This window comes from Bubalus bubalis, chromosome 11 (assembly GCF_019923935.1).
Source record: "Bubalus bubalis isolate 160015118507 breed Murrah chromosome 11, NDDB_SH_1, whole genome shotgun sequence".
In the NCBI taxonomy this organism is placed as follows: domain Eukaryota; kingdom Metazoa; phylum Chordata; class Mammalia; order Artiodactyla; family Bovidae; genus Bubalus; species Bubalus bubalis.
In genome coordinates, this window is record NC_059167.1 from 51,586,249 (window position 1) to 51,613,487 (window position 27,239).

Sequence of the window (27,239 nt, forward strand, 5' to 3'; positions counted from 1 at the left end):
CTGCTTTGGAAGCTTCCAAAAGGGCCTACTTCTCAGCCCCACTCCTAGGGACTTTTATTAACTTGGTCTGGGTAAAGCCTGGGTATCGCGAGATCTGAATGCTTTCCTGGTGAATCTAATATGTGCTAATTTTGAGAACCTGGGTCTAGGCACATGGGCCGTCTTTCAGTTCTCTGAAAGGTGCAAAGCTCTCTATTGCTTCTCTGCCTTCCCCTTCTATTCTCCCAGCTTCTTTCCATGCTTAAAGTCCCAACTGAGGTGGTACTGCCCCAAGGGTAATTTAATAAAGATTATCCCACCCTACACAAATGTATTGGGCTGCCAAAGAGTTTGTCCGGGTTTTTCTGTAAAATCTTTTAGGAAAATTCGAATGACTATTTTGGCCCCCACCCCCCTATTCCCACCCACTCTTAACATCTTTTAATTCTTCTGGAAAAATTATACGTGACCATGCCATTTTGGAACAACAACAACAACAAAAAATCAGTGATCCTGTCTTCATATAAAATATGGTATTTCATTCATCATAGGTTTTTGCATTAATTTTGATTTTTTTTAATACTGCACTAAAATATTGTTTCTCTTGATAGCTGAGTTTTTGGAGCAACCTTAAACTGCACACCAAAGGTAAGTGCCTCAGTCCCCCTACCCTGGTCCTGACAATGTGTGGGTGTGTTTGTTTAATGGCTCCTCGTCCCCCGTCAAGGACAAACATGTTTTGAAATCTACAAAATTTATATCAAGTTGTCTTTACATCTATATTGTTTGGTACACATAGTCTTAACTAATGCCAATTCTGCATATGTGCTTTACATGGTTAGATAAAATTCCTCTTATGTTGCTTTTAATGTTAAATTTCTCCTTGTCTACTCTTAAATTTGCTATTTTTTAAATTATATTTGCTTAGTATCTTTGTCCATCCCTTTCTTTATAATTTTTTCTTTAAAAGTTTTAGACATTTTCCTTCTAGATGTTGTATAGCTGGTTCATTTATATTTCCAGCTCAATCTAGGTGTCTCTTTTAGTGGGAAAAAACCAGTCCCTTCAAATTTAGCATAATAATTGTACCCCTCTATCTTATTTTAGTTATTGGCTTACTTATTTCCTACTTTTCATTGTATTTATTTTTGCAGACTGATCAAATTGATATTATTTCCCCTTTCCATCTTGTTAACATGACTTGTCTTGTGAATTTTCCTTATATTTCCTGCTAGTGTCCCTTTCCTGTTGCTCATAATCAGATAGCAATGACTTTACTTTGCCATTATATGAAAACCAGACATAAATTTCTCCCATGAAAATATTCTTTCAGCGTTTTCACTCCAAACCTTAGAATACATCCACTTCCCCTGCCAGTCCCACAGCTAACGCTCCAAAGGAGACCTTTGGAACATTCCCCTGCTTCCCACCCACCTGCAATGCCCAGACTTGCTGAGCTTCTCTATGTTTAGTTCCAGACTGTTTTTAGAGGAGTTGTCAAGGCAGATGGTGATGTGATCAGTTCAGGAAAAGAACAGGCTTTCACAGAGAGGAGAGCCCAGCAGCATGCCTCAGTCAGAGTTGAGCTTCTCCAGGCACTGTGTCCATCCAGGTGCTAGTAATACACCCTGATTTGGGTGGTGATCACTTCTACCATTTTACATTTTACATTCTCCTGGCCCTTCGTCATTCTTATGGAGACTTTGACTCCGAGTTTATTTGGTCACTAAGTAAAAGAAATTGGTAATTTATTTCTTGAGTTATTTTGGAAGACTGAGTGAACTAAAAGTTCACTCAATTTCCATAGAGTCCTTTTCTCTCATTGGTGGCAGCATTCCATGTTGTAAATAAGCAGTTCAGTACTAGGATGGCTCTTCCTCCTTTAGGGGTAACTTGTTCTTTGCTATGGAAACTCATAAGATTTTTTTCTATTCTTGTAGCTCAGAGATATAATATGCCTAGGAGTATTTTTTATTATCAATCGTTCTTGGAACTCTGTGAGATGCAAATCTCTTATCAGCTAAGAAACTCCTTATATTACAGATTGCCTCTTCTAGTATATCCTCCACCCCCTTCTCAGTGTCTATCCATCTCCTGATTTATATCTGTGTTTCTGCACCGTGCTTTGAGGTGTCTTTCTCTTATCTTCCATGATACTAATTCAGACATCAACCGTGACCACTGTCTCCTTCATCTCTTGAAATTTTTACATTAAAATCTTTTTTGGTCTCAGAAAATCAGAGTGTGCGTGTGTGTGTGTGCACGCGCGTGCGCGTTGCACTTAAGTCTCAAATTTTCTTATTCTTTTGGTTCAAGGTATCTATGCCAACAGCCATTTCTGCTCTGAGGGTTCTGTTGTAATCCTTCTCCCTGGCTGCTGGGCCCCACAAGGGAGCTTCTTTTCCCTTGTTTGTTCCTTCGGGCTCTGTCCCATGTATTGGGGTACCTTAAGTGGGAGCATTCCCAAAGTAGTGGAAGGAACAGCAGTCTCAACTTCCCCTGGTCACAGCTTAGCAGCAGACAGGTTGCCAGTCCTCCAGGGAAGCACGAGAAGGAAGCCTTTCCTGGTCTTTTCACCTCTTCAACTCAGGGTTGGAAGCAACTCCACTCACCTGCTCAGCTCCTCAGGAACCAGGGAGACCAGGTACACTCCCAAGGACCTCCCCCCACCCCCAACATCCTCTGTCAGGATGGTAACACCTCACCAACATTCCAGGCACTGTCTGCCTCCTGGAGGCCCCAGCAGCTGCTCTGCTCAGGAGAGGCAGGTGGGTTAGGCTGCAAGCAGAAAAAATGCACAATGCGCTCAGGCTGCTAATCTTTCTAGAGCCTCCTGTTCCTCATTCCTCATGTGTCAAAACTTCCTCTCTTGTTGTTTATTTTCTCGTTTCAAAGGACTCAATAACTATCACTGAATAAATGCCACCACTCCTACCACAAATATTTTCTGGTACAGTTTCTATCATTATGCTTTTAGAAGCTAACTCAAACTGGCTTAAATAAAAAACATTAAAAAAAAAAAATCTCAACAAACAGGAAGTCTCAAGATAACGTGGGCTTTGGGGAAGGTTGATTCAGCAGCTCTTTAATATCATTAAGATGAAGTGGTTCCCCCCCCCCCCACCAACCTTGATGTTGGCTTCATCCTCAGGCTGATAGCAAGTTGGATGCTGCAGCCTCAGGCAGCACACTAAGACTTAACAACAACCAGAGAAAGTCAGAATCCCCGCATATCTTCCTGGCCGGACTGGGTTATGTGCCCACACTTAAACTTGCGAGAGTTGACAGCATCAACCAAAGACCAACCATCCCTAACCACGTGGCTATTTGAGAAAATACTTAATCAGTGAACACTTGCTCACAAGCTAAATGTTCTCAGCTCGGTAAGCAGGTTTTCACATGAAAACAAGGATAGCTGGCATTTGAGTGCTCACCATATGCAAGGTGCCTTACAAACATTCTCATTTAATCCTCATCACAGTCCCCGAGGTAGCTAATATTATCATCCTTGTTTCACAGATGAGGTACTTAAAGCTTAACTAACTTTAACAAGTCACTCAGTTAATGAACCATCATTTTCTTCCTTACAGATTCTATGTCTATGAACACAGCCCAGCACTTGCAGCTGGCAACAGAAAATATCCTTTATGTATTAATTCCCTTGGACCCTATCGTGAGAGCTGTCACTAGGTACTCTATGTCTTTCACGTTACAGAGCCTGGGAACTGGCTCACAGTGCAAATCATTCACAGCAAACCCTTAGCTGTGCTCTCCCTGATGCAGCTGGGGAAGTGCAGAGCTGCCTGGCCATGCCTTGGAGTTTCACCTTTGTTTATTATCTATTGAGCTCAAGAAGCCTAATACAAAACAAGCCTCAAGATCTTATTATGATACAGCTGAGCCCTACCCATTAAACACTCATGGCTTGTGCATTCATTTTGTATATTCCTTAAGTATATACTTAAGGGAAGTCAAACAAGTATTTTATACCCCTTAAAAGCAACACACGCTCATGGAACATAAGAACTTATGGGGAGAAGCTATCTGAAGCTCCATTCCTCAGCTCTCTTCCTATTCCCAAAACAATCAATTACTATGTGGTGTATTTCTATAGACTCTTTCTGTGGTGCATTTATTTTTAATTTTAAATTTTCATTTATGGTAATATTCAAAGATACATAAAAGTAGAAACATAGTAAGGAAGCCAATGTTCCAATCACCCAACTTCAACCATCAACAATGACAGTGTATTGCACTATATTTGACATCACACTATATGCAGTCATTTTTAAATTATTTATTATAAAAAGAATATTTCATAAAAGTTCAAATAATATGGAAGAAAAAAGTTAAAAATAAAACCTCTTCCTCTCCCAAGACCCTTAATTCCAGAGCTCAGAAATAATTTAACAGTTTCCAATGTATCAAGTAGACATTTTCTATACATAAATTATGTATCTTTACAAACTTCAAAAATTTCACACAGAAGTCATCATGCTACACATATTTATTAATACTTGCTTTTTCCATTTACTGTTTACTTTATCTTGGAGGCCTTCAGAAGTGAGTAGCTAAGAGTGCCCTGCATTCCTCAACAGCTCTGGTGTTCCATCGGAAAGCATACTTAACCCAGGAATGTGGGGAGGATGAAAGCTACTTGACTGGGAAGATATGTAGATTCTGTCTCTAAAGCCAGAAGTTTACAAAGTGGGCTGGGTCCACACCAAGGTGTGTGCGAGAAGACCTATAGGAATGAGGGAACAAATATCGTAGCTCCCATTAATCTTTTACTCATCCCTTTACATTTTTGCTTATTTTAAAACATAGAAACATAAGTATAACATTTGCATTATTTATAAATATTTCCATATTATGAACGTTTACTCAAGATTTTTCAGTTTGGGATACAAGATCAACAAAGTTGGTAACCATACTCACAGAAAGCAAAGATGCATGTAAGACTGAAGGAGCAGGCTGGAAGCCTGACCTCTGAACCTCTGTGACCCATGCTTCATAGGTGACAAGTGTAGTATCTGTGAAGCTCCAAACCTGTGAGAATTCCTTAGGTAAGAGAACGTGGCCCTGGATGGGGATCTTACAAAGGTATACACCTTCTACACAGCAATACACAATGCTTCTACAGAATCTAGACCCTCGGATGGAGGGGACAGAAGAGAACAGGAGTTTCCTGGTTTGGAAGCACTCTATAAGACCCTTTTAGAGAGCACAATCAGAGTTAATATACAGTATTAGATGCACTTAGAAGAACCTAACTTTTTAAAAACTCAGTCAATAAACAAAAACCCTTTTGACTTTTGCTCAGCATTTTCATTTGACCCTGGAATCCACATCCCCTTGCAACTTATTTTTTTGAATAGTTATTTTAAAACCTATGGAACTAGTATTTTGTGAAATTTATAGAAAAATGTTGATCTGGACATTTGCTGCAGGAAGAGAAAATGTTTAACTTCTACCTTTTATTATGAAATAATCAGACAAAAAAATACTATTGATGATTTAGCTAAAGCAAACACTTGTCCACACATACAAAGAAGCTAGGGCCTTCCCATTTAATTTCTAAATTGAGCTTTAGGAATCTACTTCTTGTGCCAGGAGTTATAATGTGTTGCTTATACACTCCAAAGCTAAGCTGTGCTTTCCCCACTTGTGCAAAACATGGTGGGTATATTTTATATTCTAAAAATACAAATGCATATTAGATTTTGAAAGCAAACTTCTCTCTGGGGGTGAGAGGAGGAAGACATGCTGCCAAGGGACTTAGAATCAGAGACTCCTATGGGTGTGGGTAACATGATGACACTAACTTTTGTGTATTATTTCATGAAATTAGCCACACTGCCAACTGTGCAAAGCACACACCCTTGATTAAAATACAAATGTTTCTTGAATACTACTATATACAAGTTCAAGAAAATGGCGATCAATAAAATTCAGCACTACAGAAGAACCAAGAGAGAAGGGCAATCCAGACAGAGGAAACTGGCTTCCCACTGGCATCAAAGTATAACAGCATGAAACAGTCAAGAAACTGCCTTGCAGTTAAATTATATCTAAAAGTAAAAGTAAGTTTGGGCTTTTACCAAAACTTCAAAATTCAGCTCAAGCATATATCCTTTGGGAAATATTGGCTCACACAGGCGTCTCCTCTGAGTTTCTAGCTACACTGTATTCATAGTTTATGCACAAATACCATTGCATTATGATTGTTGGCATTTTTCCTTTCCACTAGATTATGAGCTCCCTAAGAACTTGGATTACAGTCCCTGGGAGGCTGAGGACAAAACACAGCAGGTTGATAAGCGAATGGGAACTGAAGTAGCCACTGGGAATGGACGATTCTTCTGAGAGCTTGGCTTGGGTGGGGCAGGATTACACCACGATGTGATATGTGCTATGACAGAGGATGCACAGAATGCTGCGCCTGCACGTGTGCTCGCTCAGTCGTGTCTGACTCAACCCGTGGACTGTAGCCCACCAGGCTCCTCTGGCCACTGAATTCTCTCGGCAATAATACTGGAGTGGGCTGCCATTTCCTACTCCAGGGGATCTTCCCAACCCAGGGATGGAACCCGCGTGTCCTGCGTTGACTGGCAAGTTCTTTACCACTGTGCCACCTGGGAAGCCCCAAACAGAATGCCACAATGCAGCAAATAAGAAGGACACCTCACCCAGCACGGTAGGAGGTTAGAGGTCCTGATTCTCAGTTTATGGTAGCCAGGATACAGATACCAAGGTCTGCAAAGCCAAGGGCCTTTTACAACTCTCAAACTTTTGCCAACATCCTTAAGAACAGTAACCAAGTAAGACATCTGCCAAAGTACAAGCCAGCTCTTCAGTAAATGAATATGTTCTACAAAAATGAAAAATCATTTAAAAAAATGCACAAAGGAATCCAAATAGCTGGGTTCACATATGATACAATCAAGAGCAAAAAATATTACCTTTCCCGAAAGAGAAACTAGCTCTCAGTGCCCAATATATAACCATTCACTATTAATAAAAACCCTATTTGACCTATTTAATCTCTCTTCATTCTTCAGATTTGGACTCAAGCATCACTTTGTGGGGATGCACGCCATGTCCTCCCTGACTAGTCCCATCTCCTTCCTCAATCCCATCTCTGCATAACCAGCTCTTGGACCACCAAGGCCTCCCCTCACAGCATTTATCATGGTTGATACTGACATGTATTCACATGAGTATTGCTCAAATGGTGGTTCAGACAGTAAAAAACCCACCTGCAATGCAGGAGACCTGGGTTCAATCCCTGGATCAGGAAGATCCCCTGGAGAAGGAAACAGCTACCCACTGCAGTATTCTTGCCTGGGAAATTCCATGGACAGAGGAGGCTGGTGGGCTACAGCTCATGGGGTCCCAAAGAGTCGGACACGACTGAGCACTGAGCATATGATATAGAATTCGTGTCTGTCTCACCCACCAGCCTTAAGTTTCTCAAGGGCAGGGACTGTTAAGTTCACTACTGATTTCCTATCATCCAGCAGAGGTGCTGGAGCAACCAAGAGCTTAACACAGATCCATCCATCCAGTGAATAACCAAGGCAACCAGTCCACACAAATCAGCACGTTCAGACCACATAAGCCAAAAAATTCCAAACATCTTCTGATAAGGTTTCAAGGGAGAAGAAAAAACGGTTAATAGGTCAATTCAGTTAATCAGAGTTGCTACTAATAGGCACTGCAAAAAATAAAAACTACAATCACAAATCCAAAATAATGAAAAGTTAATCATAACATTGACACTTTATAAAAGCAGGCCTTTTGAGGTTTAGAAATAAAAACTGTCTAAAAGGCGGGGAGGGGGGAATAAAATATACATGAGAACGAAGAATAAAATTGCTTAATTAGTTCTGTATTACCAAATAGGTTTCACTTTTCAAAATGATGTCTAAAACACATACAATAGATACACATTTTATATAAAGACAACTTACACTAGATCAAATTATTCTAATTTCTTTACACAGAAAACAATTTCAAGATAGCTTTTTAAAGATATATTTCCACCTCCAGGGATGATTATCATTTTAAGGAGAAAGACTAGAATCCAGCTTACTGTACTGAGCTACTTAACACATTCTAATATGGGACACACAGGTTAAATGTGGATAATCTGATCATACGCCTTGACATGTTTTAATAGAAAATATTTTCCTTAAATAGCTATTAAGCCCCACAAAATCTAGCGAGCAAGGAGGGATCTAATGGCCTGCTTGCTATGATTACTGAGTGACTGATAGCTTCAAGCACTCACCCTAGCAGTTGAAATCAATTAATCATTCATCATAACTGGAGCAGAATATAATTAATTATGCTTGCTTGACTGGTTCAAGTTTAATTCCACTAAAATCATTATTTAAAAAATCATTATGAATATAGGCCATTGTCGTCAGTTGTTGCTAAAATAAAAACAGTAATGAATGAGCTTCTGTAAGAATAATCCACATTAAATTTTTTTTTTAATTTTTATAGAAAATTTTGAATAGGAACACAGGTAGAAAAGACACTATAATGAATCCCCAAGCAGCCATTACCCAGGTTCAACAATTATCAACTCACAGTCAAAACTGTTTTCAACTTTACTCCCAGATATTACCCAATTGCAGCTCACAACTTTTTTTAAGCAAACACCGTTATCATCACTTTTAGGTATTCAATATACATCTCTAAAAGGGCTCCTTTTAAAAATGTAACCGTGATACCATTTTCACACCTAAAAATAACTGCAAAAATCCTTAAAATCATCAAATATCCAGTTAAGTTTTCCTGTTTTCCCAATGGTGTTATTTTTCATTATTTCAATCAGGATCCAAATAAATCCACAAATTGTACTGGCAGATACACCATCTGGCAGGTATAATATCTTCAGTCTCTCTTAATTCATCTTTTTTTCCTTGCAATTCAGTTGGTGAAGAAACAGGGTCATTTGTCCTGTAGTTTTCCAGTCTGGATTTGCTGATTAAATCTTTTGTGGTATCATTTGACATGTTCCTTTGCATGAATGCATGCTAAGTCCCTTCAGTCATGTCTCTGAGATCCTGTGGACTACAGCCCACCAGGCTCCTCTGACCATGGGATTCTTCAGGCGAGAATACTGGAGTGGGTTGCCATGCCCTCCTCCAGGGAATCTTCCCAATCCAGGGATCTAACCCGAGTCTCCTGTGTCTCCTGCATTGTAGGCGGATTCTTTACCTGCTGAGCCATGGGTGTCATTTCTAGTAAAGAGGTGGTTAGATCCAGAGGCTTGATCAAGATCAGATCTGACTTTTGGCTGGAATGCTTCATAAGTGGTATGTGTTTCCATTAGGAGGCACAAATTATTTGACTGCTTTTTTGTGAGGTTAGTGGTCACTACTGATCATTGTCTGGGTCCCTTAATCATTGTGGGATGAAAATGGTGATACTGTATCACTCCTCTTTATTAGCTAGAATAGTTAAGTTCCAAAGGTAACTAGAGTTTTGTAAACTATCATTATTAATTCATAGAGTAAAAGTTTTGGCCAATGAAAATTTCCTCAAGATGCTTCCTGAATCTTTTCTGATAGACCTCTAGTAGCTTCCTTGCTTTCTGGTATGACAGTGCTTTTTCTCGGCTCTACATACACATTTCTTTCCCTATACCTGGAATTAGCCAGTTATCCAAGGAAGTCAGGTTTCTTTGAAGAAAGTGATATTTAGAGACCACATCAGGGCACTACTTTTGACTTTCATTTGGGTTTTGTCCAAAGCTAACAAAGTCAACTAAGCAGGAGTCTTCTACTATTGTTTCTAATAAGTCCACATGGCTACATGCATGTGAATTTTTAACCAGAGGGCTCTCAGATTTTAATAAATTATCTATATAATATGCTAATTAATATACGTTAATGGAAGAAGTATAACTTGGTACATATTATCTGGAAGACAGCATCATAATTTTTATCAACAACCTTTAGAAAGTCTTTAACTCACATTTAATTCCACTTTTAGGAATTTATTTCATTATTTGGCTTAGAATTTTCCTTAAAGGATTACTTAAAATAACGAACAATCTAAAAACTTCAATGTCCAAACAATAGGTTTTTTAAAATGTACAATACATCCAAAGAATGAAATGTTTACAGTCATTAAAATTATGTAGATACACTATCAATCTATTGTTAAATAAGAAAGCTACATAGAAAAGTGTTGAAGACTGTATCCCAAAATGTTAACAACAGAAACTGGGCTATTCTCATGTTTCCGATGCTGGTTTAGGATTTGGCTTCCCAGGATCTGCCAAGTCAGACACTACTTCTCCAGATGCTTTCCAGAGTCTACAAAATGCTGTTCTTGTTATCTCCAGTATTCCTTATCCTTGTTGGATATGATCTTTTCTTCCCCCAATCACTGTGATTTTAGCAGAAATTTTAGGAAAAAACAGAGGCTGATAAGTATTTTGCTCTACCCTCCATTTTTACCTAGCATTGCATTGTTTTTCATAGGAGAGATCAAATACTCTGAAAAGCTTATCAATTACAAAACATAAATTTCTACTGAAAATAGTGCATACATGTTTGCATTTAACATACACAAATAAGACAGTAGTGCAGAATACAAGGGTTCTCTTGTATCCTAAATATAAAGGTTTGTATACAGAAATGAGAGTGGAAAAACTAAACGGGTAATAAACAGAAAAAGATTTGAATGGAAGCTGTTTTTAAATGAGAACATAAAACCAGAAATGCTGAAACTGAAGCTGAGTTCTGTGAGGCAAACTGATTATCCTTTTTGCTACTCAGAAGTCAAAAGTGCTTTTCAGGAAACTACAATTTCTTGCAACATTAGTGACTTCTCTGAAGAAGAACTGTCCTTGGCAGCTGCTTTAAAGCTAAATCCAACTCGCTCTCTAGTTTTGGGAGACCCTGACTCTTTAAATCTGGATAAGGAACATCATTTCCTAAACCCCTGAAGACGGGCTGTCCAGTTTTATAATGGACTTACTACATTGACTCTCTTATACTTTCGATTAGAAATACTTAGGAAATTAAAACCCTTCCCAAGAACAAGAATCCATAATTGCACAGCTGCCATGGACACTAATCCCACCTTTGGAGAAATAATAATCCTTAGGTCTTAAAATGTACAGACCACAGGGACAAATATAAGAACTTTGAGAGTGGTTTGCTCAGTTTGGAGAAATCTTCAGTTTTCACTAGTCTGTAATATAACAAAAAACAAAGTACCCAAAGCAAAAACTGCTGAAAACACCTCAGAAAACAAGACTGATCAGATAAAGCTGCCATTCCTATAAAGAAGTCCCTCCCCAAACTGTATATTTTCTGACACTATAAAGGGCACTAGTCCAGAAAGTGTAATAATTTATTCCATTGCTGATTTAATCTAAACAAAATTTAAATATGCAGTTGTAAGTAAAAACAGTAAACTTGTAATCATCCGAGTTAATATTGATAGTTTAATAAACATAATTAAACATAATACATATTTTGAGGTTTCTGAATTAAAGTAAAAAGTATTGCATGTTTTTACTCACTTAACAAATACTACTTATTTAAAACTGGCCTCAATATATTAAAAAAATAAGTTGTGTTTGGGGTAGATTATTCTGTGCAGGGCACTATTCCAGGCTTACAATTCTTTTTCTAGGAAGGCTGAAATGTCAAGTCTTCTTACGTGCTATGAATTTGACAAAGCAGGAAAACATGGCTCAAATTTTTAAAATACACAACATCAAACTCAACTTTTAAAATAAATGAAGTATTTAGCATTCAAAACTTTGTAAAAAATATATAAGACCACAGTTTCCAAAATGACTCAGCTCTTCCACTAAGACACGTTTAAGCACTCTGAATACTGATTAGAAATAATGCAAAGCAGTTGAGATTAGTTAAATGTTTTTCAAATGTTCACTGTGTATAGAAAGAGATCTAATCACAAAAATTTTTACATGGAGTCCTAACTAAGAATAAAGATATCTATACTTGTGTGGGAAGAGGCAATTCCCTTTCTGCTTAACCATCTCTTTCATTTAGGAAGGAAAGGCTGCCTTGCGGGACGCTTCTTTTGATAGTTCTTAAAGTTCAAAGAGTATGAAACCTTCAAGTTGATTTCATCAAGTCTATTTATTAATGCATTTCAAGTTTCAAAAAACCTTACATCTTTGCACAATACTTTATTTTTTGCAATTTTAGTAAAAATTTCCAAAGTGAACAAAAAGATACTGTATAAAACACAGTGGACATTAAACTGACAGTAGTATTAGATCTCACTTGTCTCGATCCTCTTGTTTTACCACATCTTGATTTGGAGTGGAAAGAGTTCAGTGCACGTATCTCTTTTCAGAAAACATTTAACTTAGACTCAAAATAAAATAGGGCAGTTGTATACCTGCCAAAACCCTACCACAGGATAACATTTCAAGCAAAAAATGTACATGTTCAAAGTCTAGCACACTCAAGAAGTTACTAAGAACTCTGGCGGAGTAAAAGTCACCATTTTAGAAATGCAAACCCACTTCCAACCTTTGCACAGTCCAAAAACAAAGGCATTTAAATGATTTAAAAGCAATTACATACATATCTACCTACTTGTTTGTTTAGAATTATTTATAGTCTATCTGGGGTTTCATGTACAAAATTTGTCTCTAAATCATGTACAAAAAGCTGTATTTTGAAAAAAGTCACCACATACTGTACAAGTTTACAAGGAAGAGATCCCATTATTTTCTCTAGCATTTTTGGCCTTGCTGGCTTGCGTCACATTATGAGAATGATTGTGTAAACCTTATACTCTTAAGAAAAAAAAGGAAAAAAAAAAAAGCCAAACACAAATCATTTCAACTTTGCCTAAATTTGCCTCCTATGTGAAGCCAGGAAAATCATAGCTGTTTACTTCTAATTTAACATGATGTAGTTGGAAAACAAGCAATAAATATGTCACAAGCTTAAAGTTTTTTTTTGTAATGCCCCCTTCCATTCCTGCATAGCAATAAGCCCGTTAATACATTAAATGCTTTTGACTTCTTTCTTTAAAAAGCCAATTATTTACACCTGTTTAAAAAATAAATTTGGAATGGGACATTGTGCTGTTTCACCTTCATTGCTGATAAAATATCTTAGGGAAAAAAAGTGTCGGAAGGCCTATCTACAATTTTAACTACTAGTTGAGCAAATCACTCCTCTTTAGTGGTTACCAATGATCATGATATGCTGAAAACTCTGTTCAAATATCTTGATAAAACAGACACACAGCTTTTCTTTTCCATATCGGACAAAACCCAAAACATAATTAACATACAAAGAAGAGGCTGCAAATAAAAAGAATCATTTCATTGACCTAACTGCTACCAACATGAATAAAAATTTCACCTATCAATTCAAAAATGGAATTGAATTAGAAAGTTTAAAATAAGTAAGCAGAAATCAGACATTTACATAAAGAACTAAGTCTGAAGTAGTAGTATGCTGCATATGTCCAGTTTTCACAACACTTAACTGTGTTCTTCAGCGTCATCAATCCTGTGCTCTTAGCAGCCATTTGATAAAACAAAATGAATATCAGAACCAACTCCATCATGAGGAAAAGGTAAACTGATTCTCTTCTCATAACTGCCCATGTAAAGCATGACAGAATCCTGGACCACTGAATACCACCATTCTCTGTTATCCTGAGTATGTCAATTAACAGTAATTTTTCATTAAGAGCGGAAAAAATTTTATAATACAAAGAAACATCCATATTGCAATTTCTGTTTACAATTGCACACAGAAGTACAGTGTACGTAAGAAATAACATGTCTGCATATAACAAGGTATGTACATTGGCAAGTGATGTCTCCAATGTTGAGGTGGTCGAGCCTCCTAGCCTTGATTGGCAGTTGAAAAAAATATATATATATTTAAATTTGTGATAAAAGTTTATCGAGAGCCAAGTTTGCCTGCAAGTGAAGAAAATGCAGCAACGAAGAACAGGGACGGGGCACATAATAATATTCTAAGACTTTGTGCCATTAGGTTAAAAATATCTGTCTATAAGAAAATGGGGTTCCTTTTTTTTTCACATCCCACCCCCAAATTGGAATTTTCAGGCTTTAAAATTTAAGTAATTCCACCTGATCTGAGGAAATGATCTCTTGCCATTTTTTTTCTTCTACTGTTATTTGTGAGGGTTTCATTTGGGGATGATGATTTAATAGGTTTCTCTTTGGAGTGAAGTTTTCCCATTGTAGGCACTAGGAAGAACCAAGGCAAAAGCTGAGTTAACGTCTCATGTGTCCCATCTGATAACTCTCCCGGGGCCTCTGACGCTGGGGCTGTTGAATGGGCTGGGGAGGTCTTCTCCTCTTTAAAGTGCCTGTGGGTCACAAACAAAAGCAAAAGAGGTTTATCATGAGCTTTCCAATCTTTTAAAGACAAAGTTGCCATTTCAATAAAAAAAGAGGTTCTAGACCAGCTCTGTCCAAAACAAATACAGTATGAGCCGCATACATAATTTTCTATTTTCTGGTAGGCATAATGTAAAAAATAAAACAGAGACAGGTAAAATAATTTCAATAATATTTTCATTTCATTAACCCAATATAGCCAAAATATTAATAATTATTAATAAAATATTTCATCTTAAAAAGACTAATTCTTCAGAGTTTGACACTTAACCATCTGAGCCACCAGGGAAGCCAGAGTTTGGTAGGCATTTAATATTTACAATACATCTCAACTGAGACTCGCCACATTACAATTGCTAAAAAGCTACAACTATCAGATTAATATGGATTCTGAGGACAGACTGCATGAGGAAGAAACTGCTGGGTATCTTTGAGCAGATGACTTAAACTCTCTGAAGCTCAGATGATTAGTCTGTAAAACAGAGACAATTAACTAACTCATATAGTCTGTTGTGAAGATTATATGATAATTCATGTAAAAGTGCTCAACATCTTTTGTGAGGGTTCAATAAATAGCAGTTAAGAGCTGGCATTTTCTTAAAATGAAATTAAGTAAAAGAATTTTCATTGAATGAGAATAATGTAGTCTCATTCAATAAAATGAACTGGTAGTGTAGTTAAAAAGTGTCACATGGCCCTTGGAAATCCCTAAGAAATTGACAAAAGTTCCTGACTGCTAAAGCAGTAATCTGAAAAGCAATGACATCGAAATCAAATTTCGTCTGCTTCCCTCCAAGATACTGTCCCAGCATGACTACTGAAGTCTCTTACCTTAAGATAGGGAACACAGGAGAACAACTGAGGGAAAATTTTAAGAAAGCCCTAGTTTTAAACTAATATAATTATGTAAAGTTTAAAAATAAAATAAAATTTAAAAAAAACAAACAAACAACTTTTATGTAGGGCAGCGGATTTGGCCTGAGGCAAGAGGCTTCAAGAGGCGAAGTGAGTGGGAGGCAGGAGAGGGAATCCTGGGATGGTGCCTGCCCTTGAACATACAAGAACAGAGTCCAAGGGTCCTGAAGAAAGGGTGGAAGGGACACCCAGCCTGGGGAGGAGGAGGGAGAAATAGGCAGGGCCTAAATAATCTGGTAAGTGGATTTCTTACCCTTCTCCAAATCCATGAAATGAAATGAAAAGTCACTCAGTCATGTTCAACTCTTTGCGACCCCATGGACTATACAGTCCATGGAATTCTCCAGGCCAGAATACTGGAGTGGGTAGCCTTTCCCTTCTCCAGGGTCTCTCATATAAAGGTCTTTCCCATCTCTCATCTCCTCCCAGCCCTGGCTCCCTGAGAGCTAAAGGATGGAGACAAAACCCTAGGAGTTGTTTTCAGAGATGGAGAATAACTACAGTTGTTTGGTAACTGAAGCCTCTACCCTAAGACTCTCCCACAGACTGGAATCTGTATGTCCCCACAAGAGAAATCTGTATTTTTCCCTAGGGAAAATAAGTTTATGTGCCAGAATATATTTCAGGAGCGTGAACACAAAACCCATAACTGAAGCATAGCTATTAGAAAGACCAATCATTTAAAAGCAGTCTATCATAATAAAACCAAAAAGGGAAGATTTTACTATTTTTTTTTTAAAAAAGGATATATTAGCATTGAATCAGCAGCCATAAGCTAGCCTGCATTGATTGGGGGGGGGGGGGGGGGAACCCCTTAAAAATAAACTAAATAATCCATCTAGTAATCCATTCTCAAGGAGAAAGTACTATAAATCAACTACTAAAGACTCCTTTAAAATTCAGTTCTACTTGCTGAATGGTTCTGAGTAATAAAAACATATACCTTGCTCAAATTGTCTTACCTGGAAGAGGTTTAGGAGGAGGCAACTTTGGATTACTACTTGGAGTGTGTACACTGCATATCTTAATAAAACCAGCCATTAACATGATCAGGGCAATTCCCATAAGTAACACTGCCCACCAGTAAGCCTAGAAATAAAAAGATTTTTCCAATGAAAAAAGTATAAAATATTTTAGAATATTTTGTATTATATAAAATATATAATAGGATATATTACATTTTAATTTTTAAACCACATTTGTTCATTGGGAGTTGATCGCTATCACATAAAAGCACATATATAAAAATTTCTTTAAATATAAAAAAGTACAAAGGAGGAAAGAAAAATCACCCATAATTTCACTTCCTAGAGGAAACCACTCAATCTTATTTTCATTTCAGTTACTCTCCAGTGACTTAGAAGATATATAGCTTGCTTTAAATTCTACTAGATTTTAAAAATATTCTTTAACCTATAAATTTTTCTAATCATCAAAGCTAAGTCTGAAATTCTATCGTTTTTGAGGCCCCTCTTTCCTGTTTCTCTATTTCATTAGGAACTCTAGTCTCAGACTACCATTATTAAATTATTTTTATACAATCTATCTTAGTTTTCATTATATATATATATATATATATAAAACATATATATTCATTTATTTAAAGGTTAACTGCCTTCTTTAACATGAAAAGTGGAAGGATATACACATGCTTGAGGCAGGCAAAGTTTCTCTCTGAGAAGGTACTAAAATTTCACTTCCAACTTAAATCATATTAGATCAATTTGCCAAACAAAAAAACTTCAAAAATTACTGGCATAATTTATAGAAAAATCATGCTGCCATTCTTAATAAATCCTAAATCTATTTTGCAATTCAAAATATTCAAATTTTGTCTTAAGATAGCATATAATAAACACCATACAAAATAGTAACAATTAGAAAACTATGAACCTTATATTATTAAAATACATACATAGTTATTGCTAATTTTGCCAATAAAACTCACATTTAAGAAGAGTTTCTATGATCTAGGGCCTTACAACAAACAGGCTACTACTTCCAGACTGTTTTCTTTATCCAGTAGTGACAACACAATTAAAATAAAAGCTAAAAGAAAAATGAATGCTGTGGCGAAACAGCCCAAGCCACCCACTTTCCCCATGTGTGTAAAGCCATGTGTATAAATTTATACATACATATAAATTTGCTTAATTTTGAAAGACCCCCAAACTCACAGAAAAGTTCCAAGTACAATACAAAGAAGTTTTTAAAATCTAGAACCATTTAAGAGTAAGCTGCTTCCATGATGTCCTATTACACTTGAACAATTCAACATATAGTTCCTACAATCTATGGGTGTTTTTCCTAGATAATCACAATATAATCATCAAAATCAGGAAACTGGTATTGTTACATTAGTACCATTAAATCCTCAGACTGACTCATTCAAGTTTTGCCATTTGTCCCAATACCATCCAATTCAGACCCATGTTGCCTTTAGCAGCTGTGTTTCTTTAGTCTCCTGCAATCTGGAAATAATCCACAGTCTTTCCAGTTTATATAGCTTGGACACTTTTGAGGATTACAGATCAGTTATTTTGCATTGGAATGTCCCTCAATTTGGGTTTCTCAGATGTTTCTCCATTATTAGGTTCAGGTCACACATCTTTTAGTTAAGAGTATCTCAGAAATGATGCTTTATGATCATGTGACACACGACTTTGATCTCATTACTGAAGACGGTTTACTTGACAACTTCATCAAGGTGTAAACTGCCAACCTTTACCAAAAAGATACCCTTCTCTTTTGCAGTCAATGAGTATTTCATACAGACATAATTCAGAACTATGTAAATATTCTATTCCTTATAAAACTTACAATTTACTCATTTGTTCATTTGTTTATTCCCTCTTGGTTTCCTATTTTCCTGAATGGGTTACAATCCATTACTATCATTATTATATCTTTTGGGCCTGTCCTCACCATTCTCTGAGCACCGAAGCTGGCATGAGGAGTTCCAGATCTATCTTGTTCTTTCCCTGCCCCAGCCCTGCAATCAGCCATTTCTCCAAGGAGCCCCAGTTTCTCTTAGAACTGCCCTTCCTAAGCAGACAAATTTCCTCTCAACACTTACACTCTGACATCCCAAGCCAGTCACCCCTCCACAGGGCACACAGGGCACCCTGCCCTGTGCCAGGTTAGCTCCCCTCACCAGGCAGGTATGCCTTGCCTGCTTGGCATCACCTAATTGCCTTTAGGAATGAAGTGTTCAAAAAAGGAGAGAGTAAGGGGTGATGAGATTCAGCCTTCCTGCTGAGAGATTTGATCTTTCAAGAGATGCTATAAATCTGAATTTTTATATGAAATTTGTTTTTAAATGCTGACGAGTCATTCAGATTTCTAAAAACAACAAGTAGACCATACAAGGCACATGTGCTGGGTCGAATGTGGCTTGGGAACCAGAGTTTACAATCTACTTTTCAGAAGCCATTTTTTATATCCTCCTGAGAGTGCTACATAGTTTCCTAAATTTTTCTTTTGGTTTCTATAGAAAATAATTTTCAGAGGACTGCTCCTCCCTGTGAGTCTATAGGATAATATACCCTTTCCCTTGTTAAATAAATCTCCCATTGGATCCAGTTGTTCTTCCTGTTTTATTCATCCTCAAATAACGGACCTGCTATTTATCAAAAGGCAGGGTTTAAGTCCTGTTGTTAGTCTTTCAACTCGAGTGCAGGCTCATTCCTCTTTTCATTTCTGCCTACTGTCACATGCAGAACTATACACATAGCTTTTGTCCTATTCCAAGCATCCAGAGGCTTTTGAAATGTGGCATTTAATGCAGTAAGACATTCTTCGACCTTTCCTGTCTGCAACTCTGACACTCTGACCTAGTAAAAAACATTAGGAACCAAAATCACCAGCTTGTACTGCTATAAGCACTCTTTCTGTGGTATAACAGAGATCCGCAACCTTGGCTACCCATTAAATTACCTGGAAAGCTTTTAAAACTCAGTTACCCAAACTAAATCCCAGATTCTGATAGGGTGGGGGTAGATCCTGACATCAGCAATTTTGTTAAAGCTGCCCACATGATTCCATTATGTAGCCAAGACTGGGAACTACCTGTCTCTACCAAGGGTCAGCAAACTTTTTCTATAAAGGGCCAAACAATAAATATTTAGGCTTTGTGGGCCATATGATTCGGTCAAAACTATTCATATCTGCCACTGTAGTACAAAATCGATCATAGATAAGAAACAAACAGGTGAGTGTGGTTGTGTTCCAGGAAAACATTATTTACAATTCAATGTGCTGGTGTAGGGCCCAGGCAACTGCATTTTAAACGAACATGCCCGTGACCAGCATGCAGATGAGTGCTTCTTAGTGTAGACATGCAGGCACTGTGGGAAGGACCATTTTGAGCAATGCAGGGAGTCTAGCATACATGGCTCTCGTCCATCAAATGCCATCAGAGTCCCTCAGCTGCTCTGACAACTACTGTATATTTCCAAATATCCTCTGGAAAGGCAGTATCACTTCTAAATGTGATCCAATCCAAAGCACAAAGAGGCAAGGATCTTCCTACTACTTTCAGGCCGGTGAGCTAGGTCTGTTTCAGGAGACGCAACTTCCATTCCTGCTATTCATTATATTCTCCAACACATTTCCTTCCTTCTAGTCTTCGCTGCTGAAAACCATTCCACATGGTCATCAGTGTTACAGTTACTTAAAATATGGAATTAAGTCACTCCTCTATGTAAAACTTTTCTTCAAAAGCTTCCTACCAAAGATCTCCAAGATAAGTAAGTGGGAGACAGAAAAAAACAAAACCTATGCATACAATGAACTGCAGCCCAATATACATATAATTCTGCTTGTTTTTTAAAACTATATTTTCCTGTAAAAATACAGCTTCTGAAAAATATATAAGAAACTAATCTTGAGAAAACCAGGCACAAGGATAAAAAGAAGGCTTACTTTTCAATGTATTACTCTATCAATTAAAAAAAAAAAAAGGATAATCAGACTTTTCAAAAGGAAAAAAGTGAAAAAAAATTATTTAAAATAGTTCATACTCTGGTTACTATTTCAGGTGCTCCTTCTTCATAAACCATCTACCTGTCCCTCTACTCCTACTAGCCCTTTAGAACTTAGCTTTGGCATCACTTCCATAAAGAAGCCTTCCCCAAATAGGTTCTCTAATTTCCTATGAAAATGATGCAGAACTGAAAATATGTTTCTATGTGCTTACCTTCTCTATCCCAAACTGGACTGACAGCTTTTTGAATTTATATTCTATAAACTCAGTACCTACTCTACCAAAAAGTATCCATTGGACTAGTTATTAACACGTGAATCATTACTCCAAATACTGACTTTTCAGAACACTTCTACCAGCTCATTTATTGTATCTAGATTTCCCACATATACAAATAAGGTAAAAGGCTCTTACAACACAGAACATAAAAAATTGTGGTTCAGTACCTCTTCTGATAACAGTTTTTCAGTACCTACATAATCTTACATAGAAACGCAAGTGGTATGGCAGTAAGAAAAGCAGAGTAGAAAGAGGAAGCTTGAATTTAATACTGGTTATACCTTTGCAGAAAAAAAGGTCAAAAGGACCAAGTCCCAGCTGAGATTTTTGAGACATTTGCAAAAATATGGCACCTAGGTCTCTGAGTATTTGCAGTCCCCTCTAGCATTGTTCCTGGTCTTCCTCTAAAATCTTCCAGGTAACTACATACTTCAAAAGCCCAAAGCTTGAGATGTTTTCATGAAAATAATAGTAGTTTTTCAGAAACTGAATATCACAATGGATAAAAGATAGTAAGAAAAAAACAAAGCAATAGTGCATTTGAGAATGTTAATAAATATAGCCACCTCTGGTAAAGTGAATTTTTTAAATGCTTCCTTTAAAACAGAATTATCAGAAAGCAGTTCAGTTCAGTTTAGTCACTCAGTCGTGTCAGACTCTTTGCGACCCCATGAATTGCAGCACGCCAGGCCTCTCTGTCCATCACCAACTCCCGGAGTTCACTCAGACTCACATCCATCGAGTCAGTGATGCCATCCAGCCATCTCATTCTCTGTCGTCCCCTTCTCCTCCTGCCCCCAACCCCTCCCAGCATCACAGTCTTTTCCAATGAGTCAACTCTTTGCATGAGGTGGCCAAAGTACTGGAGTTTCAGCTTTAGCATCATTCTTTCCAAAGAAATCCCAGGGCTGATCTCCTTCAGAATGGACTGGTTGGATCTCCTTGCAGTCCAAGGGACTCTCAAGAGTCTTCTCCAACACCACAGTTCAAAAGCATCAATTCTTCGGCGCTCAGCTTTCTTCACAGTCCAACTCTCACAACCATACATGACTACTGGAAAAACCATAGCCTTGACTAGACGGACCTTTGTTGGCAAAGTAATGTCTCTGCTTTTGAACATGCTATCTAGGTTGGTCATAACTTTCCTTCCAAGGAGTAAGCGTCTTTTAATTTCATGGCTGCAGTCACCATCTGCAGTGATTTTGGAGCCCAAAAATATAAAGTCTGACACTGTTTCCACTGTTTCCGCATCTATTTGCCATGAAGTGATGGGACCAGATGCCATGATCTTCATTTTCTGAATGTTGAGCTTTAAGCCAACTTTTTCACTCTCCACTTTCACTTTCATCAAGAGGCTTTTTAGTTCCTCTTCACTTTCTGCCATAAGGGTGGTGTCATCTGCATATGGGAAGTTACTGATATTTCTCCTGGCAATCTTGATTCCAGCTTGTGCTTCTTCCAGCCCAGCGTTTCTCATGATGTACTCTGCATATAAGTTAAATAAACAGGGTGACAATATACAGCCTTGACGTACTCCTTTTCCTATTTGGAACCAGTCTGTTGTTCCATGTCCAGTTCTAACTGTTGCTTCCTGACCTGCATATCGGTTTCTCAAGAGGCAGATCAGGTGGTCTGGTATTCCCATCTCTTTCAGAATTTTCCACAGTTTCTTGTGATCCACACAGTCAAAGGCTTTGGCATAGTCAATAAAGCAGAAATAGATGTTTTTCTGGAACTCTCTTGCTTTTTCCATGATCCAGTGGATGTTGGCAATTTGATCTCTGGCTCCTCTGCCTTTTCTAAAACCAGCTTGAACATCTGGAAGTTCACGTATTGCTGAAGCCTGGCTTGGAGAATTTTGAGCATTACTTTACTAGTGTGTGAGATGAGTGCAATTGTGCGCTAGTTTGAGCATTCTTTGGCATTGCCTTTCTTTGGGGTTGGAATGAAAACTGACCTTTTCCAGTCCTGTGGCCACTGCTGAGTTTTCCAAATTTGCTGGCATATTGAGTGCAGCACTTTCACAGAAAGTAGTAAATGTTAAATTACATGTTTTCTATTTTATAGGTACTATAAAATCTGGGAAAAGAATACCAACAAGGCTAATAAATGCAAAATATGTGTTTCATTTCAAAAAAGGGATCGCGATTTGCCCACTTGTTAGGAGTTTAAAAGAGAACTGTCATTCATTAAATAAGCATTTAATGAGCGTAAATTATAAGCCAAGCTCTTGTCTTTCATAGATATAAGGGTGTTAAGTGAAACTTAAGAGACAAAGAGAAGACATCCAAAAGTTAAAAAAAAAAAAGCTTAGAAGGTAACAAAGTACTAAATCAAGTCTGAGAAAATAATCCTACAAAAGAAACAGACAGATGATGTTCAATACATCCACTTATATGGCCAAAAGAAAACAAAGTAGAAAAATGGAGTCAAAATGACAAAATAAGAGGCCAAAATTTACCAGTCTAATCTATTATATTCTAATTAGGATAGTTTTTTATTTAATAATCTAAATAAACAAAAAAGACCTCTAGGATAATAATAAAAAAAACAGGCTTCATCCAAAAAACTGTGAGGGGGAAAGAGCAAGACAAACAATTAAGTATCTTCAGACATAAGATAATCTGAACTGATTTTTAAGATCTCTAGAAAAAGTCAATCACAGAATCCTCTCAGTGCATTTCCAGTGTTAACAACGCTTACTCACAGCAAACTCACTCTAGACTTCCTGTGGGTCATAAGACCATGTGGGGCCCACAGTTCCTTGTCATGATACTGATTATGCCATCCTGCAGGGGCAGAAAGCTTCCCTTCTATCCTTCAGAAGATGCCATTGTCCAGACTCTGACTAAATGTTCTTTTATCCTTCAACCCCATGCACCACTCCTCACACCAATCTGCCAAACGGAAGGCAACTGGCTACTGATCTTCCTGTTACTTTAAACTCAGCTTTGGGCAAGCAGTTAAAATACCACTGAGTGAAATCCGAAAATATTTTATAACTTAAAATTACAATAATATGTACAATTTTTCTATTCCATATAAATCATGACATTCATTCATCTAGCAAATGTATACTGACTCCTTATCATATGCTAAATAAGCCCTGTGACAACAATGCATCTTTGTTGTTAAGGTTTCAATAGGGATGTCCCTGAGGCCTATTCTATCAGGCAATGAAGGACTCTAAAAGTCCACAACCACCTTCCACTTTCAACACAGCAGGATGACAAAGGAGAAAATTTCTGTTACAAGTCTCTTTAAAAGGAGTCATTATATTGCAGAGACTGTAAAAATGGTTCCCAAACTTTAGCATGCATCATCACCTACTGACTCAGCGGGTCCAGGTGGGACCTGATCATATTTGCATTTTTATCTAGTTCCCAGGTGATGCTGATGCTGCTGGTCAGGGGACTACACTTTTGACATCCATTAGTCTTGATCAGGCTTAGCAAACATTTCTTATCAAAGACCAGACAAATATTTTAGGCTTTGTGATGCCATGCAGTCTCTAAGTGCAAAAGCTGCCATAAGCAATATGTAACTGAATCAGTGTGGCCATGTTCTGATAAATCATTATTTATGGACACTGAAATATGAATTTCATGTAATTTTCAAATGAATATTATTCTCATTTTTTTCAACTACTTAAAAATGAAACCATTCTTAGCTTGTGAGCCATATAAAAATAGGCCCTGGGCTGAATTTGGCTCATGAGCCATAGTTTGCCAACCTCTGCTCTACATGAATGATTGGTTCTCAATTCCAGCTACTCATCAAAATTGAGTGCTGGGAGCTTTGAAATGACCCAAACACTTAGGCTCTGTTCCAAGAGATTATGATGTAACTGGTCTACGTTGTTAGATGATTCTCATGTACAACATGAATAAAAATCAGGTAAGTGTGGAAAACAAAGTTAAAAAGATTTCTTATTGCAGGATGTCTCACAATATTATCACAAATCTCCAAGATGGGAACCATAATATGCAATATTTTCCAGGTTCATTTGACAACCAAACACATAATGTTTTGAGAAACACATGGAAACACTGCTCTAAATCTTTCATAAAGAATACCATATACTTAATACTTAGGTTCATAAAATTACAGAAAAATAAGAAATTAATTCAAAAATGAGAAACACATTTGATGTTTGTCAAAAATAATAATGAAAAGATAAACTTCTGATAAATCTGAACAAATTAAAAAGAAAAAAGCCACCAACAGGCAATTATCTTAAAGTGTGGGGGAAACACACCAATAAAACTAAAAAAATCAAGGTCAAAGATGGTTTTCTACGTCAGATCTAACACAAAAGGTGCGGAAAATGTGAATTATGGAAGAAAACAAAAAAGAATTACCAATGCACCTATTTAAAGAAAAAGAGACAGTGATACAGGGTCTTAACAGATTTCCTGGTGAATTTTCTCCAACTTTTCATGAACTAGGTAACTCTCTGATAAATCTAAAGGATGTTTATCATTATCTCCTGGCCAGACACACAGTAGACATTCAGCCTACTTTATTCAAACGTTACTGTCAAGAACAACTTTTCCCCAGAAAAGAAAAAGTCTTTTTAACATAATTTTTTTGGTACCAGTAGCAGGCGGTAACTCATACCCTGAACTATTCAACTGTTAAGGTTCTTCCCACTCTACCTTCAAGAGGGAAAATGCCACCACAGGATACCATGGAAAGGAGACAAAAAAGCCACCAGGTATCAGTGGAAAGGAAAGTCAGTGAAACTAACTCATCATTCCTTTCATTGCTTCTTACACCACAGCAAACTAATAACCTACCTTACTAACTAGACGGACATACCTTATACATGATGAAAGACCAAAGCACAGCTATTAATATAACAAAACAAACTCTGCTATGCAACTGAACTCTACAAATAACACAAATATGACAAATAACTCATAAGAAACTGACTGTTGTTCATCTTACTGTTTGATCTGATTAATGCCCACAAATGCACCAACAGCCTAATGGTACTCAGGTATTACGGACCATGCTCTTCAAAAGGGTGGCATGTGGGTATCAACATTGCTATTCTATACTTACTTAAGGCAAACTTGCATAAACCTAGAAGTGCCTGATTAATCAGTTCCACAGCATAAGAAAAGACTTCACATTGCTAAAATCCATTGCAAGAAGCATTTCACAAAATCCTCAAAACTAAAATATGAAAAAAAGGTCTTAAAAACACTTTAACTAAAAAGATCATTTCTAGTAAACATTTTAAAATAGGAATAAATGAGTTTTTGAAATTCTAAATGAGTCAAAATTAGATACAATGGAGAAAAATGAAAAAAATATTTCTAGGTGACATGATTTACTGTCTAGAAAACCTAAAATATGCCTGAGTTTATGGCACAACATAAACTCAGCAGAACATAACCCTGAGATTCCAATTATCAGATTTTTTTTTTCTTTGAACATACTGCTTCCCATTGTAGACAAGTATACCAGATCTCAACTTTTTCTTATTAGAGATAATCAGAAAAAAAGAAAATAGGAACTAGATTCGATTTGAAAACAGGGAAATAAGTAAGGCGGCCAAGAAATGTAAGTTAGCTGAAATCATAGAACTGTCAAATGTGAGATGGGTGACCTGAATCCCTGTGTAATTCCAAGCCTATACTCAGTTCACTTTAGCACAGAGCCAGAAGGCATCTTTAGTTTAACAGATACTTTCTGAATACACTATACACCCAACACAGGGGTACAATAATGAATCACATACAATGTTTTAAGGAGACCCAATTATCTGGATTAAAACCTAGGTCTCCTAAATCCAACTTCAACAGTCCTCCCACTATTCATTCATTACACATCTAAAAATCACATATTCTAACAAGCAAAGTATTATTCTTCCTATATACAATAAACACCATTTTAATCCTAGAGATAATTCCAAAAGTCTTATTGTAGAGTTTTACTACAATAGTACCCAAAAGGACTGACAACCCAGACAGAGGGCTATTGTTGTGAGTGCTTTTAAGCCATCCTCATTTTTAAAAGTGTAAAAAATAATTTGGGAAGGGGGAGGAGTCAATTTCCAAAGCAGACTTATTCAGTTAAGGCACAGCACACTCTCAAACACATCACTTGCAAATTTCCTACTGTTACCTAAATGTAAACACTTAGAAATATTTAAATGACTTAAGTTAGTCATTCACAGTAATCTTTTTCAAAAATTTCAGGTAATTCAACATTTATACAACTGGGGGAAATGTGGCTTAAAAATAACATAGTTCACTAGATTTAAGCTGAATGAACATCCATAGTCATTAATAAATGTGCAAAAGGCTCTGTATCTGATCTTGCCCTGTTCAACATTTCCTATTATGGACAAGATGAAGATCCAGAAATTACACTGAAACATCAGAAAACATCTTCAGAAAATTTTTCATCTCTCCTGTTCAGCAAGGTAGAACCCAGAGCTGGCTATCTGTTATACTGAGACAAGGGAGAAGTATAAAAAGCAAGTAGGGCTTTCCAAAATCAACTTGAAGAAATTTTACGACAATTCTCTAATCATATGGACCAAAGGTAGAGGTAATGCATCCAAGACATGAACCAGGGAGCAGAGTAAAACAGAATGACTCCCATCACCTACCAACCAAATCTATGAATGATACACATGTGAAGTGTGTTTCTGACTGCTTTAGAAGA

At 37.2% G+C, this 27,239-nt stretch overlaps 1 protein-coding gene and 1 long non-coding RNA gene across 2 annotated transcripts in view; one reads left to right on the forward strand and one right to left on the reverse strand.

The window, feature by feature from the left end:
- The first annotated feature begins 239 nt into the window (after positions 1-239).
- LOC123328065 lies at positions 240-6,354 on the forward strand. Its single transcript, XR_006542802.2, has 3 exons — positions 240-512; positions 591-627; positions 6,230-6,354. It is a non-coding gene; the product is annotated as an uncharacterized LOC123328065 (long non-coding RNA).
- A 5,746-nt stretch (positions 6,355-12,100) lies between these two features.
- Positions 12,101-27,239, reverse strand: part of ADAM10 (ADAM metallopeptidase domain 10) — a 144,348-nt gene continuing 129,209 nt past the window's right edge. The window contains exons 15-16 of the mRNA XM_006056746.4: positions 16,258-16,384; positions 12,101-14,349 (exon numbers count right to left, since the gene is read on the reverse strand). Of these exons, the coding sequence (XP_006056808.1) occupies positions 14,255-14,349; positions 16,258-16,384 (222 nt within the window). The 3' untranslated portion in view covers positions 12,101-14,254. The remainder of the gene's footprint in view (positions 14,350-16,257; positions 16,385-27,239) is intronic.